General features: G+C 37.3%; 1 protein-coding gene across 1 annotated transcript in view; it reads right to left on the reverse strand.

Moving 5' to 3' along the window:
• timm44 (translocase of inner mitochondrial membrane 44 homolog (yeast)) overlaps positions 1 to 19,796 on the reverse strand; it is an 82,230-nt gene that overhangs the window by 41,999 nt on the left and 20,435 nt on the right. Inside the window, exon 6 of the mRNA XM_059991508.1 lies at positions 9,884 to 10,023. Coding sequence (XP_059847491.1) covers positions 9,884 to 10,023 — 140 coding nt within the window. The remainder of the gene's footprint in view (positions 1 to 9,883; positions 10,024 to 19,796) is intronic.

The following is a 19,796-nucleotide window of genomic DNA, read 5'->3' on the forward strand; positions in this document are numbered from 1 at the left end:
CCAGGCAACAGTTGTTGTATGCACAGTCTCTTCCATCTCAGTCACTGAAGATTGTAACTCCTCCAGAGTTATCATAGGTCTCTTGGCGGTCTTCCTCACTAGTCTCCTTTTTGCATGGTCACTCAGTTTTTGAGGACTGCCTGCACTACAGCTGTGCCATATTCTTTCCGTTTCTTGATGATTGACTTAACTGTACTCCATGAGATATTTTCAGTGACTTGGAAATTTCCTTGTCTCCATCTCCTGACTTGTGCTTTTCAATAACCTTGGAGCGTTCTTTAGTCTTCATGGTGTAGTGTTTACCAGGATACTGACTCACCAGCAGCTGGACCTTCCAGATACAGGTGTATTTTTACTACAATCAATTGAAACACCTTGACTGCACACAAGTCTCCAAAGACAGATATCCATTTAACTAATTATGTGACTTCTAAAACCAATTAGCTGCACCAGTGATGATTTGGTGTGTCATATTAAAGGCAGTGAATACTTAAACAATTAATTATTTTGTGTTTTATATTTCTAATATAGATTACTTTATAGAGATCTGTTTTTACTTTGACATGAAAGAAGTGTCAAAAAAGCCATATTAAATCCACTGTGAATTCTTTTTCTTTTTCAATCTTTTTATTGAGTTTCATATATATATAAAAAAAACATAACATAATAATGAATAGGTTATGAATACAATAGACTTGAAATTGCATTAGTAATAAGATAATAATATCCTATTAAACATCAACAAAAAAAAAGTACATTAATCAATCAAGTCTATATAATTATATATGAAAAAAAAACAAAAATAATCGTCAAAAGAAAAAAAAATTTGAAGATATGTAAAAAAATATATATTGAGAAAAAAAAACACTAAACTAAACTAACATGGGCAATAATAACAGTTTATAAGTATATGATAGTGTCAAAAAACTCCGGAACTCCATACCTGAACAAGAATAAGCAGAAAGAAGGTCTGGAAAAGGTCAAATTAATTCATATGAAAATGTCGAATGAACGGTCCCCAAGTTTCTTCAAATTTAATTGATGAGTCAAAAATAGTGCTTCTAATTTTTCCAAGCTCAGATAAGAAATAGTTTGAGAAAACCACTGAAACGTGGTAGGAGGATTTACTTCTTTCCAATTTTGTAATATAGACCTTCTGGCCATTAATGTTACAAAAGCAATCATTCGTCTGATTGAAGGGGAAAATTGATTACCATCCTCATTTGGTATACCAAAAATTGCAGTAATAAAATGAGGTTGTAAATCGATATTCCAAATTGAGGAAATGGTAGCAAATATGTCCCAATAGTTATGTAAAGTGGGACATGACCAAAACATGTGGGTCAATGAAGCCACTTCTGAATGACATCTGTCACATTGAGGGTTAATATGAGAATAGAATCGAGCAAGCTTATCTTTAGACATATAAGCTCTATGTACAATTTTAAATTGTATTAAAGCATGTTTAGCACATATAGAAGAGGAATTAACCATTGGTAAAATTTTTTCCCATTTATCTGTTGATATATTATATCGAAGTTCTTTTTCCCATTCTTGTTTAATTCTATCTGATATTTCTGGTTGTATCTTCATAATCATATTATAAATAAAAGCTACTAATCCCTTCTGACAAGGATTTAAAGTAAAAATCAAATCTGAGAAATCCATTGAAGTTGAATTGGGAAAAGATGGTAGAACTTTATGTAAAAAATTTCTGACTTGTAGATATCTGAAAAAATTAGATTTAGGTAATTTAAATTTGTTGGAAAGTTGGTCGAAAGACATCAAAGTACCTTCAGAAAAAAGATCACGAAAACATTTTATACCTTTCCTTTTCCATATGCTAAAAGCTTGATCTGTCAAGGAAGGTTTGAAAAAAAAATTAAGTAAAATAGGGCTATCAAGAACAAAGTTTTTCAGAGTAAAAAACTTACGAAATTGAAACCAAATTCGTAATGTATGTTTGATAACAGGATTAGATATCTGTTTATTGAATTTAATTAAATCAGCAGGAAGAAAAGAACCAAGAACAGAAAATAGAGAATATCCCTTTACCTCATTACATTCCAAATTTACCCACTGTGGGCACAATGGTGAATCCAAATCTAATTTCCAATACATTAGGTTACGAATATTATTCGCCCAATAGTAAAATCTAAAGTTAGGTAAAGCTAAACCACCATCTTTTTTAGATTTTTGTAATTGCCTTTTACTTAACCTGGGGTTTTTATTTTGCCACACAAATGAGGAAATTTTTGAATCAATGTTGTCAAAAAAAGATTTAGGAATAAAAATTGGTAAGGCTTGAAATAAATATAAAAATTTCGGTAAAATCATCATTTTAATAGCATTAATCCGACCAACTAATGATAAGGATAAGGGAGACCATCTTGTAGTAAGTTGTTGAATTTGATGAAGCATAGGTAAAAAATTCAGTCTAAATAAATCTTTATATTTCTTGGTAATTTTTATACCTAAATAGATAAAGTTATCAGTAACAACTTTAAATGGTATCCTGTCATTCAATAAAGTTTGCGCGTTTAAGGGGAATAATTCACTCTTATCCAAGTTTAATTTATAACCAGAAAAACTACCAAATTGAGCCAACAAGGATAAAATAGCGGGAATAGACCTGTCAGGATCAGAAATATATAACAGCAAGTCATCAGCATAAAGTGATAACTTGTAAAACTTCTCATTACGGGTAATACCAAAAATATTAGGAGATTCACGAATAGCAATGGCTAAAGGTTCTAATGCGATATTAAATAATAAAGGACTTAAGGGACAACCTTGTCTCGTACCACGAGATAATTGAAAAAAAGAGGATCTATAATTATTTGTAAGAACAGAAGCAACAGGTTTATAATATATTAATTTAATCCATGATATAAAATTAGGACTAAAATTAAAATTTCTCAATGCATTAAATAAGTATGTCCATTCAACTCTATCAAAAGCTTTTTCAGCATCAAATGAAATAACACATTCTGGGGTTGTGGGTGATGAAGTATAAATTATATTAATCAATTTTCTAACATTAAAAAAGGAATACCGATTCCTAATGAAACCAGTTTGGTCTTCTGAAATAATCTGTGATAATACCTTTTCTAATCTAATGGCTAAAATTTTTGTAAGAATCTTAGAATCTACATTTAATAATGATATAGGGCGATAAGATGCACATAAAGTAGGATCTTTATCTTTTTTAAGAATTAGAGAGATAGTAGCTTCATAAAAAGATTGAGGTAATCTCCTCTTAGCAAATGCATCATTAAAGATTTCACATAACCAAGGGGAAAGCAATGAAGAAAAAGTTTAAAAATATTCTACAATATAACCATCAGGGCCAGGAGCTTTCCCTGAATTCATTGATGAGATAGCCTCTCCTATTTCGGCCATAGAGATAGGAGCATCGAACAAGCTGCGATCTTCATCTATCAGTTTAGGAATATTCAAATTGTTAAAAAAATTATCCATCGTGGACAGGTCACCATCAAATTCTGATTGATATAAAGATTTATAAAAATCTTGAAAAGTGATATTGATTTCTTTATGATCAGTAGTTAGATTACCGTCTTGTTTACGAATTTTAATAATTTGTCGCTTAGTCGAAACAGCTTTTAATTGATTAGCTAACATTTTACCAGTTCAATCACTATGAATATAGAATTGAGCCCTGGTCCTAATTAATTCATTTTCAATTGAAGAAGATAATAATAAGCTATGTTCCATTTGAAGCTCAACTCTCTTCTTATAAAGTTCTTTGGTAGGAGTCACGGAGTAAATCTTATCAATTTCCTTAATTTTATCCACTAATAAAGCAATATCTAAATATCTTTGTTTTCTTTTACCAACGGAATATGAGATAATTTGTCCACGGATAAAAGCCTTAAAAGAGTCCCAAAGTATTCCTCTGTCAATTTCTTCAGTATAGTTTGTTGAGAAAAACAAGTCAATTTGCTGTTTTATGTAGGTGATAAATTCTGGGTCTTGAAGCAAAGTAGCGTTAAGTCTCCAAGATCTAGTATTATTGGAAAAGTCCGAAATCTTAATAGATAACTTCAAAGGTGCATGATCCGAAATAGTAATAGAATCATATTTACAATCAATAACATCCGTTAATAACCGATGATCAATAAGGAAATAATCAATTCTAGAATAACTATGATATACATGTGAAAAAAATGAAAATTCTTTATCTTTAGGGTTCAAAAACCGCCATATTTCAGTAATTCCCGAATCAACCATAAAAGAATTAATAAGTAAGGCTGATCTATTCGGAAGAGTTCGGATAGGTTTAGATCTATCCATCGAAGGATTCAAACAACAATTAAAATCTCCACCCATTATCAACATATATTCATTTAGATTAGGAAGGGAAGTAAATAAACGTTTAAAAAATTCAGGGCAGTCAAAGTTTGGAGCATAAATATTAACTAGAACCACTTTTCGATTAAAAAGTGAACCAGTTATCAACAAAAATCTGCCCTGTGGATCAGAAATAATTTCATGATGTGTAAACGAAATTGAGGGGTCTATAAAAATAGACACACCCCTAATTTTGGCGGTACAATTCGAGTGAAATTGTTGACCCTTCCAGAACCTAAAAAAACGTTGATTATCCTCCCTCCTAATATGGGTCTCCTGTGCAAAAATAATATTAGCGTTCAATCTATGGAATACTTTAAATATTTTTTTACGTTTAATCGGATGATTTAAACCATTAGTATTCCAAGAGATAAAGTTAATAGATTTATCCATCATACCAATATTAGTTGTGTGTATCATAAAAGGTTAAAAAGACACATAACCCATAATTCAGGAAGAAGGAAAATTGATTCAGGAGCAACCGGAGAACATGACACCTCAACAATATTAATAATTTAAAGTCGGCCCATAAACTAAAAGCAAAAAAATAAAAAGCAAAAGCGTGAAAAAAGATCCCTACCCCCTCCCCCCACCCTTCGAAAGAAAGCCAAGCGGCAGGCACATAATCTAACACTAACATTACCCCCATTTCAAGATGGCAGCTCCATAAAAAGATTTAAAAAAAACTATGTAACACCCAGATTTAAATATAGGGTTGCAAAAAGAAAATATATATCAGTCAGAATGAAAAAACTAATATAATAAAACAAACAATCATTAATAAAAAAAAGTATAAACATTAAAATTTGAAAGTGTAATATACCTTTAAAAAAAATTCCATGTTCAAATACAAGAAAGATGACGTTTCAAAAGCAAAGACTTATGGGAAGAAGAAGCGACATTTTGAAAAAGCAATATTACAAAATATAAATGTAAGTTCAGCAATCTATTAAAAAAAATTTAATAAAAAAAAGTTATCAAAATAGGATTAAAAAAAAGATTTAATAGACACTACAATATATAAAAAAAAGACTAAAAAATTCAAAACATTCGTCCCATTTCTAAGTACAGGCAAACAAATAAATGCTTACAGAAAGCAAAGTCTTATGGGAAGAAGAAACGACATCCTGAAAAAAAAGTAAATCATTATTACAAAATATAAACGTGTATATCCGAAACAGAAAAAAGAATAAAAAAAAGATATTATAAAAATTAAAAGAGCATCTATAAACAATGATGATAGTAAAAAAAAAAGAACCAGACCCGTAGATCAGGATAAGAAGTTATAACCCAGTTTCATAGGTTAAAACTTAAAATGAGATGGTATCCTCTCTCCGAAAAATCTTCAACATAACACATAGTTCAAGTTGCACTAGGAGATCGATATTCTTCAACAAATTTCTTCGCTTCTTCCGGAGTGTTAAAAAATTGCTGACTGTTGTCGTTCAGCATAATTCTAAGCTTCGCTGGATACATTCAAGCTTGTTTAAGTCCAATCGAGTGAATCTCTGCCATCACTAGTTTAAAAGCAATTCTCGCTCTCATTACTTCGAATGAATAATCTTCAACAATTCGAAATGTGTTGGTGTTGTGAGAAATCATACCTTTTTTACGAGCTAATCGAATTAAAAGCTCTTTCTCCCGAGGATAATGAAGGCGAACAATCACCGCTCGTGGTTTACCAGACACAGCCGAAAATCTCGCAACTCTGTGAGCGCGGTCGATAACAGGTTTAGTATGCAAACCTTCATCACCGAAAATTTCCCACAATAATTTAGAGAAAAATTCAGTTAAATCACCGGACTCAACTTTTTTGGGAAATCCGATGATACGCAAATTCTGTCTGCGAGATCGGTTTTCGAGATCAGTAATTTTAAACTTATACTGATCCATAGTTTTAGCAGTCGACTCTATCTTCTTCTCCAGCGCTTCAATTGTACGTACTTTTTCACAAATTGATTTTTCAAGAGTCGTGATCTTATCTTCATGCCGTTGAATATCTGATGCCTGCGATTGAAGCTTAGTTTCAAGCGATCTATCAACTTCTTCAAGTTCAGATATTTTCGTGGTAAGCTTATTTTCCAAACTTGTCAGTCTACTGCCCAATTTACCTTCTAATCTGCCTTCCAAACCCGCAAGTTTAGCATCCAGAAGATTAGAAATTATGTCGACGGGAAAAGGATCCTTAGACAATTTCTTGCTTGTAGCCATTTTAAGTTTGACAAGATTAGATCAAATATTGTTTTAGGAAAAAAAAAGTTAATCAGAAGTAGCAACTCATATGATTAAGTTTGAAAAGATTTGATTAAAGGGTGATTATAGTTGAAAAAATGAAGAGCGCCTAAAAGGCAGATGTTTACGTCGCCATCTTGAAACTCCACCCCTAAATCCACTGTGAATTAGTGTTGTAAAACAATAAAACATGAAAACTTCAAGGGGTGTGAATACTTTCTATAGGCACTGTATAGCCAGGGTGCCTCAGATTTTTGCACAGTACTGTATTTGTCAATGTGGAGTGGAGAGCTAGTTTGCAAATCTGGTAGGAGCAAACGTTGTTGAGAATGGTGAGGGTGGAGCACTGTGGGAGGGGTGTGGGACAGGTGGCAGAGAAGGAGCGCCAAGGGCAGGGGTGTAGCATGGGTGCAGACACACCCAACCCTGAGACACCAGGCAAGGTCATTTGATTCCAAGCAATTGGTTTATTGATCATTACAGAATGTCTCTCTGGTGTTTTCCTCTCCCGCCCCTCTCCCTTCCCCTTTTCCCAACCATTATTGCGCTCTCCCTGCCCTCTTCCCACTCTCAGTCCACAATAGAGACCCATATCACAATCAGGTTTATCAATCCTCATATGTCATAAAGTTAGCTTTTTTTTCTTTTGCGGCAGCAGTACAGTGCAATACATAAAATTACTACCATACCGTGCAAAAGTTTTAGGTACCCTAGTTATATACATGTGCTAAGACTTTTGCACAGTACTGTACATTGTAAGCAGGTTGAAATAGAAGAGTAAGGAAATATTGCCAGATTGTACTACTTATGGCGAGATTGTACTTACAATACTGTGTGCAGTTTTATTCTTCACACCAAAGTCAGGTAATGTAGTGACTGACCCTTAGAACGAAGAGCTCATCTTACAAACAGAATATGGGCTATACTCTGTATAGTTCAGAAGAACGAGAAGGGAACTAATAGAAGAGAAGCTCGGGAAGAATTCACATTGAAGGCGCTGAGAAACTGTTTGCTTTGACTGTAGTGTTCAGAAGGCTTCAAAATGAAAGGTCAGGAACTGGCTATGAATGCTCAGTTATTGAGATTATTTGAGGTGGAGAAAATACATTTCTAGAGAGCAAGCGAATTAATGAAAATATTTATCAAGCGAGAACAAGAATGTGAAGTGGCAGAATTGGCTACAATCTAAATGAATGGCAGCGAGGGATTGAGAGACTATGTAGCCTGCTTGTATTCCTTTGCATGACTTTGTCACTTTTATATTCTACACCACTAATATCAAAACAAAGATTTCACATGCTTTCCTAATAACCACATCACCTAGTTCTGCCATCTTCGAAGACTGCAGTATATAAATATTTCATTTTATTTTAACAACAATGTCTTTTCTGGGAATGATCATGAAACCTACCTGTTTTTGCCTATTCATAACTCATTTAAAAGTCATTTTTTAGAAATCATTCTTCAAGTCTTACAACCCACCTCCTCACCCTCATCCTTTTACTCAAATTGTACTAGATGATGTTTACCTTTTAGAAACATAGAAAACATACAGCACAATACAGGTCCTTTAGCCCACAAGGTTGTGCTGAACATGTCCCTACCCTAGAAATTACTAGGCTTACCTACAGCCCTCTATTTTTCTAAGCTTCATATACCTATCCAAAACTCTCTTAAAAGACCCTACTGTATCCGCCTACACCACCTTTACCAGCAGCCCATTCCACGCACTCACCACTCTCTGAATAAAAAACTTACCCCTGACATCTCCTCTGTACCTACTCCCCAGCACCCTAAACATGTGTCCTCTTGTGGCAACAATTTCAGCCCTGGGAAAAAGCCTCTGACTATCCACACGATCAACACCTCTCAACATCTTATACACCTCTATCAGGTCATCTCTCATCCTCTGTCACTCCAAGGAGAAGAGGCTGAGTTCACTCAATCTATCCTCATAAGACATGCTCCCCAATCCAGGCAACATCCATGTAAATCTCTTCTACACTCTTTCTATGTCTTCCACATCCTTCCTGTAATGAGGCAACCAAAACTGAGCACAGTGCTCCAAGCGGGGTCTGACCAGGGTCCTATATAGCTGCAACATTACCTCTCGGCTCCTAAATTCAACTCCACGATTGATTAAGGCCAATACACCATATGCCTTCTTAACCACTGAGTCAACCTGCACAGCTGCTTTGAGTGTCCTATGGACTCGGACCCCAAGATCCCTCTGATCCTCCACACTGCCAAGAGTCTTACCATTAATACTATATTCTGCCATCATATTTGACCTACCAAAATGAACCGTTTCACAATTATCTGGGTTGAACTCCATCTACCACTTCTCAGCCCAGTTTTGCATCCTATCAATGTCCCGCTGTAACCTCTAGTCAGCCCTCCACACTATCCACAACACCCCCAACCTGGGTGTCATCAGCAAATTTACTAACCCATCCCTCCACTTCCTCATCCAGATCATTTATAAAAATCACAAAGAGTAAGGGTCCCAACAGATCCTTGAGGCACTCCACTGGTCACTGACCTCCATGCAGAATATGACCCATCTATAACCACTCTTTGCCTTCTGTGGGCAAGCTAGTTCTGGATCCACAAAGCAATGTCCCCTTGGATCCCATGCCTCCTTACTTTCTCAATAAGCCTTGCATGGGGTACCTTATCTAATGCCCGATATATAAATCCATATACACTACATCTACTGCTCTTCCTTCATCAATATGTATAGTCACATCCTCAAAAAATTCAATCAGGCTCGTAAGGCACGACCAACCCTTGACAAAGCCATGCTGACTATTCCTAATCATATTATATCTCTCCAAATGTTCATAAATCCTGCCTCTCAGGATCTTCTCCATCAACTTACCAACCACTGAGGTAAGACTCACTGGTCTATAATTTCCTGGGCTATCTCTACTCCCTTTCTTGAATAAGAGAACAACATCCACAACCCTCTAATCCTCAGGAACCTCTCCCATCCCTATTGATGATGCAAAGATCATCGCCAGAGGCTCAGCAATCTCCTCCTTCCTTTTGTTTAGGCTCTGTTTTCCTGTTCTACCTTTAAAATGTGAGGCTGACATAGAGAAGCTGATATATAAGCCAACGATTTAGTTTTGAAATGCAAACAAGTGGCTTGTTGATGACTATCATACTTTAAGAATGGTCACCTGAATGAGCTAGCAGAGAATGACAGATAGATAATTAACACCTTCAGGAGATGTGGGGAGAAAACCTGCTACTGAAATACCAAAGTATCACATACTCATTTGCTTCAAATACTTTTTCCTCCGTGGCTTTAGCTTTTGAAAAGTCACTTCTTTTCCTCAGCAATGACGGTGACCGGTAGGTCCCACTCTGCCCAAGGACACTCTCATCTAGTTCCTTCTTAACAGATTCAACACCCTGAAAGAAGCAAAGGAGTATAGGTCAGGTTAGTGTGATAGGGTCATGGCAGAAAAATCTATAACCATTCTACTCTTATAGCCACAATTTTCTAAGTTATATCATTCCCCTCAATTTTTATCAATAAGTGACCCCATAACAAAACAGGATATCAACAGGAATGGTGTCAGAGTAATTTAGGTTTACTAAAATTTAATTTAAATTAATTATATGAAATAATAAAGAAGTGAAAACTAAGTTGATTGAAGTAGATTACTGACTTTTTATATAAATTCAATATACAAGAGAAATAATGATTTATCTGGCTAGGTCATTGTAGAATTTTACATTTTTTTCTTAGAGAGGTGATCACAGAATAACAGGGCACCCTGGTTCAGTCGCACCTGCTGTATCCTTACCCTTAGAAGTGCAGACAGGGTTTGTCCAATCCAGAACTCAATATATACTGTAAGGTCAAAAATGCTACCAATCTTCCTTTTACTCGGATGTATCTGGTCAAGTTTTATTTAGTAAGAAACTGTTGAAGTCTACTACTGAACTCCTCCTTTCTAACATCATGCAAAGAAACAAGTGGAAAAAAAGTGATATTCTGCAAAAAGGATCTGTCCTATTATTTAATGATAAGCAACTTGTGACACAGTAGAATGACATGCAGTTGCAAGAAACAGCTTGTGAACCCTTTGCAATCACCTGGTTTTCTGCATTAATTACTCATAAAATGTGGTCTGATCTTCATCTACATCACAATAATAGACAAACACAATCCGACTAATCTAATAACACACAAACAATTGTACATTTTCTTGACAATACTGAGTATACCAGTCTAGGTTCACAGTCTAGGTTCAAAAAACAATCACAGTCTAGGTTCAAAAAGGTATGTGAACCTCTGGGGTAATGCCTTCTACAAAAGCTATTTGGAGTCAGGTGTTCCATCAATGAGACGAAATTGGAGGTGCCCTGCCCTATAAAAAAAAAGACACACGAAGTCAGGTTACTGACAGAGCCTGCTCTTCTCAAGAAAGATCTGTGTATGTGCACTATGCCTCCATCAAAACAACTTTCAGAGGACCTTAGAAGAACTGGAAAGATGTATGAAGCTGGAAGAAGCTACAAGAACATTTCTAAAGACTTGAGTGTTCTCAGTCCACAACAAGAGAAACTGTCTGTAAATGGAGGAAATTCAGTACTGTTGTTACTCTCCCTAAGAGTGGGCACCCTGCAAAGATCACACCAAGAGCACAACAAGCAATGCTGAAGGAGGTGAAAAAGAACCCAAGGATAAGAGCAAAAGATCTGCAGAAATCTTAGAAACTTACTAAAGTTTCTGTTCATGTTTCCAATATAAGAAAAATACTGAACGAGAATGGTGTTCATGGAAGGACACCATGGAGGAAACCATGGCTCTCCAAAAATAAACATTACTGCATGTCTCAAATTTGCAAAACACCACCTGGATGTTCCGCAACGCTCCTGGGGCAATGTTCTGTGGCAGATGAGACAAAAGTTGAACTTTTTGGCAGAAATGTACACCACTCTGTTTGGAGGAAAAAGGGTACTGCAGACCAACACCAAAACCTCATCCCAACTGTGAAGTATGGTGGAAGGGGTCTCAACGCTTGGGTTTGATTTGCTACCCAGGGCCTGGACATTTTGCAATCATTGAGAGAACAATGAATTCAAAGTTGTATCAAGACATTTTACAGGAGAATGTCAGGGAAACTCTCCATCATCTGAAGTTTAATAGAAGTTAATAATGCAACAAAACAATGATCCTAAAACACAAGAGAGGCCATGATCTGAACAGGGCGGTTCATGCAAGGTATCTCAGAAATATTGATGAACTGAAGCAGCTTTGTATGGAGAAATGGTCTAAATTTCCTCCTCATTGTGCAAGTCTGATCAGCAGCTACAGGAAATGTTTGGTGGAGGTTATTGCTACTAAAGGAGGTATTACCAGTTATTAGATACAAAGGTTCACATATTTTTTCCAGCCTGGACTGTGAATGATTAAACAATGTTTTCAATAAAGACAGGAAACGTGTAATTGTTCGTGTGTTATTAGTTTAGGCAGATTGTGTTTGCCTATTATTGTGACTTAGATGAAGATCAGACTACATTTTAAGAGTAATTAATGCAGAAAACTAGGTAGCTGCAAAGGGTTCACAAACTTTTTCTTGCAACTGTTGTAAAATTCAGAATATTTCAAATCACATTTGCTCTAGTCAAGGATTGGGATGTTGATGAAAGTTTCCTCCTTCTTGCTTTCTCCTGCATTACTGAACATAATGGGTTAGAATTGGAGCATCTACACATGTTCCAACTCACCAGTGAAAAATTCAAAGCTATCACAGCTTTTCGCTGAACACCCACACTCTGTCCGCCAGAGAAAGCAGGATCTCCCAGTGGCCACACACTTTAATTCCCCGTCCCATTCCCATTCTGTTATGTCTATCCATGGCCTCCTCTACTGTCAAGATGAAGCCACACTCACGTTGGAGGAACAACACCATATATACCAGCTGGGTAGCCTCCAACCTGATGGCATAAACATTGATTTCCCTAACTTCCGTTAATGCCCCTCCTCCCCTTCTTACCCCATCCCTTATTTATTATACTTTTTTTTTCTCTCCCTTTTTTTCTCTCTCTGCCCCTCTCACAATCACTCCTTGCCTGTTCTCCATCTCCCTCTGGTGCTCCCCTCCCCCTTTCTTTCTCCCCTGGCCTCCCATCCCATGATCCTTTCCCTTCTCCAGCTGTGTATCCCTTTTGCCAATCAACTTTCTGGCTCTCAGCTCCACCCCACCCCCTCCTGTCTTCTCCTATCATTTCAGATTTCCCCTTCGCCCTCCCACTTTCAAATCTCTTACTATCTTTTCTTTCAGTTAGTCCTGATGAAGGGTCTCGGCCCAAAACATTGACTGTACTTCTTCCTATAGATGCTGCCTGGACTGCTGTGTTCCACCAGCATTTTGTGTGTGCTGCTTGAATTTCCAGCATCTGCAGTTTTCCTCCTGTTTACAGCTTTTCAAGACTGTGTTTCATTATACAAATCTATTTATTTTCACTTTCATGAGTCTAAGGTAGGAAAAGGTCAAGCTATGACAACTGTACGCAGTTCCCTTGGGTTAACAAAAGGGAAACAATAATCAGAGAGCACTCTTACAAACGTGTGCTGACTGATGATTCTGGAATATTCAAGTGAACTGAATAAACTAGAAATAGGGCAATTTGCCCATATTTAAATAACTTAATGATGAACGCCATGAGTGAAGTAATGCTGGGTCAGAGTTCCAACAGAATCGTAAACCCATAGGTTGAACAGCTTCAAGGGATGGAGCAAAGTGTTAAAAATCAACTCTGCCTTAATGTCGTACTGTGTCTAATGTCTCTTTTTTGGTTATTTAGCTTCCTTACCAGATGGAGTCTATATTCACTGGCACTGTTCCCTGGGAGACAAACAGCATCAATATACTGACTCTGTCATACTTATTGACTTGAAATATACACAAGTGAATAAAAGTCATTAGATAGATCTCATTTCAATAAAATCTAGATATTCATGCACTATTTGTCTTCCTTAAATATTGCATTTGCTCCAAGACAAGGAGAAAATCTGCCAAATACCTGCTACACTACAAAGACTCTGCAGAGACGTTTAAATTGTTATTGATTCAAATATAAACGCTGGTCCAAATTTCTATTTTATTTTACCTGCCACACACTATTCCCAGGGTAGTCAGTTTCTGCCTCTGTGACACAATTCTCAAAATGCACATGTACTGCAAATCCAAGTGTTGATATTCAGCCAGTTCAGATAATGGCACTTATTCTCGAGAGTTACTACTGTCCCAGCATTCAAGTTTCCTTTGAGACCTATCTTAATTTATTTGCCTCGATTCTACCATTTCCATGGAAGCAGCTATGGAAATTTGATATTACACACAATGGATCTGTGACTGTCAGTCTCACTGTCACTTTAATTTCTGGAATGTTGTCCCAGCTGAAGCACTGGGAGATTTTAAAAACTTCTAATTTGTTTTGCTAATGGCCTTTGGATATGACACCCAATCTGAGTTGCTCATAGCTTTTTTTCAGAATGTGACTCTCCTTAGTGACCTTACATGTTACTTTTACTTTCCTCACAGAAAATAAAGGTAACTTGCACAACAGGCACAACAATCACCATTGCCATAAAGACTGCAGGAGGTCAAGAAAGTGAAAAAAAAAATCAAGAACGAGAACTATTTTGCTGAATTTGCTAGTGATGTTGTGCGAACAGCCTGGTGCTAATATGGATTAAAGCTCACTTTAAGATGAGAATAGACCCAAGGCTTTCACCCCATCACAATACCAGGGGAATGACGCACTGTCAGAGGTGCTGTCTTTTGGGTGAGATGTTAAATCAAGACCCTGGTTTCACATAGGATTTCATGGCACCTCTCCAGAGAAAGGTTGGGAAGTTCCCCTGGTATCATGGACAACTTTTAATCAATATATCAATCATTTACTGATGCAAATGAAGTTCATGGTGAGAAAATATACTGTATCAAATCTCATATAGGAACAACTTATTATTTCAATTGACCAATCTTTTCTTCAACAGAAGGGACTTGTCCGTGATTGGGAGATTTAACTGCAGCCTTTGCTAGATCATCAATGACCAATTTCCCTGAACCCCTGTGGCAACCCAGACAAGGTTTTTTAGAAACTACAAATTTATATGTACAAGCAGGAAGTTATTGTCTCTGTATCAATGGGAGGCCATCCCATGTTTTAAGAGGACTTCATGCCTTCTGGGAGTCTATGGCCACAGTTAATTGAATACTGGAGGTGATTTCTTAAATTTAAATAAACTGCAAAGCTCAAATCAGCAGAACATGTTCAGGTAAATTTACTGCTTGCTAATTAGTCCTTCCCAATTTGAATACTTGATTAAAGCAGAAATTTCTGTGTTCCACTACATTAAAAATGTAGAAAGAAATTGACCATGGCACAAGTGAAATTACCTGGATTGTTTACATGGTGATAGTATGTTGTGTCCTATTTCATCACAATGACTATTACTCATGCTTTGAATCTTAGCATGTTCTAAACCAGATAAATATCATGGTTAAGATTCTCCTGAGCATGAAACAGGAGCTGGCAGCATAGCTTGTTGGTATCTGTCTAACTGCTGGCTAATTTCTACTGCTGCTCTATCTTAGATCAAAACATCAAGCTCCGATTGAGGCTGATGTACCACATACCATTTTCATGGAATCAGAATCAGAACCAAAACCAGGTTTAATATCACCGGCATATGTCATGAAATGTATTGTTATGTGGCAGCGATACATAATAAAAACTGTAAATTACAGTAAATATATATATCTTAAACAGATAAATTAAATAAGTAGTGCAAAAAAGTAGTGAAGTAGTGTTCATGGGCTCAATTGGCTATTCAGAAATCTGATGGAAGAGGGAAAGAAGCTGTTCCTCAACTGTTGAGTGTGCGAGCCTTCAGGCTCCTGTGCCTCGTCCCTGATGGAAGCAATGAGAAGAGGACATGTCCTGGATGATGGGGGCCACCTTTTTCAGGTATCGCTCCTTGAAGATGATCTGTATGATACTAAGACTAGTGCCCATGATGGAACTGCCCAAGTTAACAACTTTCTGCAATTTCTTGCAATCCTGTGCAGTGGCCCCTCCATACCAAACAGTAATGCAGCCAGTTAGAATGCTCTCCACAATATGTCTGTAGAAATTTGCGACTGCCTTTGGTGACATAATGATCAACCTAACACTTTCAAGTCTTCTGTTTGATTATTTTATAATGGACTCAGTGAATTCTCTCACTTCATGAAATTCTGAAGTTTCTTCACTGGTTCGCTTAAAATAAATTAAACAATGTTGTTAAAGGCCCTTTAGCCTTTCTTATTCTCTACAGCTAACGACCAAGAACACTTTCAGGTGAAAATTTATTTAAAATACGCAATTCAAAACATCTAAGATGGATTTGGAATCAAAGATTCTGCTCTACATCCATTCTCCTGTGGAATTGTATTTCCAACCTCTAATTTGATTATGCTAGTCCAAGTGCTTAGTCATTTTGTTAATTTTGTTAACTAAATAGTCTTTATGCCCTTTATTACACTTCTAGCAGAGACCGACTTTAAAAGATACAAATTATCCTAGGCTGCTAGGAAAGGGACCACTTAGGTTTTTTTTTTCTGTCACCTTAACAGGAATAAAGTTCCTCTTGTCCTCACCTACCACCCCATGAGCCTCTGTATCCAGCACATCATTCTCTGCAATTTCTGCCATCTTCAACAGAATCCTACCACCAAACACATCTTTACCTTCCCCTCTGACTCTTCACTTTCCAGAGGCACTTATCCCTACAAGCAGAAGAAGTGCTACACATGGTCATCACCTCCTCCCTCACCTTCATTCAGGGCCCCAAACAGTCCTTCCATGTGAGACGACACTTCACCTGCAAATCCCTTAGGGTCGTCTACTATACTCAGTGATCCCAATGTGGCCTCTCTACATTGGTGAGACCTGGCATAGATTACGGGAATACTTTGTCGAGCACCTTTTACTCCATGCTCAAAAAGAAGGATTTCTCAGTGGCCATCCCCATTCCAACATGTTAGTTCTTGACCACATCTACAGCCAAAATGAGACCACTTTCAGGGTGGAGGAGTTACACCTCATATTCCATCTGGGTAGCTCCAACCTGATGGCATGAACATTGATTTCTCTAACTTGTGGTCGTTTGTCCCTCTCCCGCTTTCCTCTTCTTCCATTTCCTACTCTGGGTCCCCTCTCACCTCTTCTCTACTCACCTACCTATCACCTTCTTCTGATGCCTCTCCTCCTACCCTTTCTCTCATGGTCCACTCTCCTCTCCTATCAGATTCCTTCTCCAGCCTTTTATCTTTTTATTACCTCCCTAATTCTTACTTCCTCCCCAACTTCCTGGCTTCACCTATCTCCTAGCGTCCCACTCTCCTATCCCACATTCTGATTTCTTCCTCCTTCATTTCCAGATCTGATGATGGGTCTCAGCCCGAAACTTTGACTGTTTATTCATTTCCAGATAGTGCCTGACCTGCTGAGTTCCTCCAGTATTTTGTGTATGTTGCTTTAGATTTCCGGCATCTGCAGAAGCCCTTGTGTTCAAGTTTCTCGTATTTTATGAACTGTTCTAATAGTTAGTCTTTGAGGCTCAGACACTAAGAGATATGCAAAAAAAGATTGATGTGCAAACTGCTGAGTAAGAGAAACATTTGCACTGAGAGAGGAATCAAGTCTGTATCAAATTTTCACTGTTTATTCAATCTAGTATAGAGATCCTTATACATCAGGAAGGATTCTGTAATTGGTAAAACACATTTAGACTCAAATACATTATTTGTATTAGAAACCAACACATAAATGTGAGGCAGGCAGCCCACAAGGCTCCATATTCAATACAGAGAAATTTATTTATTGCAAACTTTTTCCCTTTAGTCTTTCCTACAGTAAAAATTATTTATTTTGCTTTGGCATTTTTTATATCATTCTAGTCATACATTTCTCAATCCTTCCCTTTATATTTTTTTGCCAATGACCAAAATGACAATCCAGGTTGATTGGTTTGCATAATCAAAACCTTCCTAACATATCCCAGCAGATCCTCGTTTGTTTTGAATGACTCAGTTTTGCAGCAAACAGCACAGCACTCGATAAGTACTACCTGTGCCCTTTATGAATGTGCCATAAAGCAGTGTAGCAAGTTTGGTAGGTGTTGAATGCTGAGGTGTTCTGCACCAGCACATTAAGTTATTTTGTCAACAAAAGTTCACTGAACTCGGTATGTCTATCCTTCACCCTGACAGGAATATGCTGCTTCTAGACTTTTGATATGACCATTTTAAACACCTCCCATTTTCCAGCTGTTTCTTTGCTTTTAAATAGAATCATCCAGTCAAGCTCAGATAGATCTTGCCTCAATCCTTCAAAGTTCACCCTGCTCCAGTTCAGGAGTTTAATCTGTTGTTCAGTTCTATCTTTTTCCATAACTATTATAAAACTAATAGAACTGTGGTCACTGGACCCAGAATGCTCCTATTTCTGTTACTTGGTTGTATTGTTCCCTAAGAGGAAACCCTGAGTTGGTTCATCTATATATTGTGATAAAACTGACTTGGACACATCACACAGATACCACCCCACCCATGTTCTTTTCACCCTAGTAGCCTAGTTGACATAAGGAAAATTGAAATCTCCCACCAGCACTACCCTACTATTCTCAGAGCTACTTGCAATTTCTTGACACATATGCTCAAATACTTGCTGGCTATAGGGGGAGGGGGAAGGTGTCCAAAATATAGCCCTACCAAGGTGACTATCCCCTTCTTATTTCTAAGTTCTAACCAAATGGTCTCGTTACATTATCTCTCAAGAATTTCCTCTCTAAATACTGTTGTAATATATTCTCTTATTAAAAAGCCAACATCCCCTCCTCCTTTATCTGATCCTCCATCATGCCTAAAGCATAGTCTCATGTCAGCCCCCCCTCACAATTGAGTTTCCATAACTGGTATTTATCTCCAATTCCACACATTCTCAAACACCTGCACCTCCACTTTATGATCATCTAAATTAATCTAGCTTTTAGACCATGTTTCTAATTTTGTGCATCTTTTTGCCTCAGTATCCATTTGCTTTACTTCACATTTGCAAGGTGCCTTAGGCTGTACATGTACTTTAAAGATGCATTTACAAATTGAAATTGCTTTCTTTGGAGCCCATATGCCAGGAAGTAACATTTCTCTTTAACGGGAGAAGGACGGAGGAGGCTGCAAAACAAATTTCACCAGATTCACAAAAAAGATGCACATCAAATTGAGGTTTATGACAGCCTCTCAAGTTTGATTTTGAGGAAATTACACATGCACAGCAGTGAAACAATTACATTGTTAACCATCTTGTCTTCTTTCATCAATGAAAAAGCATCCAAGTTAATGAATGGTGCATTGGTCAACACTCTCCAAAGGCCCAGAAGTAGGAGGACAGGACAAAGGTGCTACTGTCATAAAGCACTGCCCCAGAATTTTATTGGCTGCCACAGAGGAACATAATTCCCATTTTGGTCCTGGACCAATTTCTTATGTAGGTTTTCTTGCTGCTTCTGTGTAGAGAGCCTGAATAACACCAGTAGGTTCAAGGACCAGACCCAATGTAAGTCACAGGGATGACGAGAGCAGGAGCTGGTGTTTGGAAGTGGGGGTAGGGTCACATGAAAGGAGAGGTTCAACTGATGCACATAAATGGTGATGGGAATTCAGGTCAGGGATGAGATTTTGGGCTTAGACTAGTTGCAGATGAAATTGCTGGTGTTGTGAGTGTGGTTGCTGAGTTTTGATAACGTTCAGTCTGGAAAATTGGGCACTAAATTAGGATTATTATTGGGAGTTCCTGATTGGGGAAGTCATTGTGCAATAGAGGGTTGCAATTAACAGTTGGGTTGCATGATTATGGCTAGGCAGTTGGGGTATTGGGGCAGGTAATTGAGGATGGGGTCTTGTGTTTGACAGATTGATGGGTGATGGTTGCGAGCTTGAGGGATATGGATGGCCTCTCTACCAGGGAAATTGGAGAGTGATGAACAATAGTTAGCATATATCTCAAGAGGACTAGAATATAAAAACAAAGATGTAATGCTGAGACTTTATAAGGCGCTGGTGTGGTCTCACTTGGAATATTGTCAGCAGTTTTGGGCCCCTTATTTAAGAAAAGATGTG

Source organism: Hypanus sabinus, chromosome 16, assembly GCF_030144855.1.
Source record: "Hypanus sabinus isolate sHypSab1 chromosome 16, sHypSab1.hap1, whole genome shotgun sequence".
Lineage (NCBI taxonomy): Eukaryota > Metazoa > Chordata > Chondrichthyes > Myliobatiformes > Dasyatidae > Hypanus > Hypanus sabinus.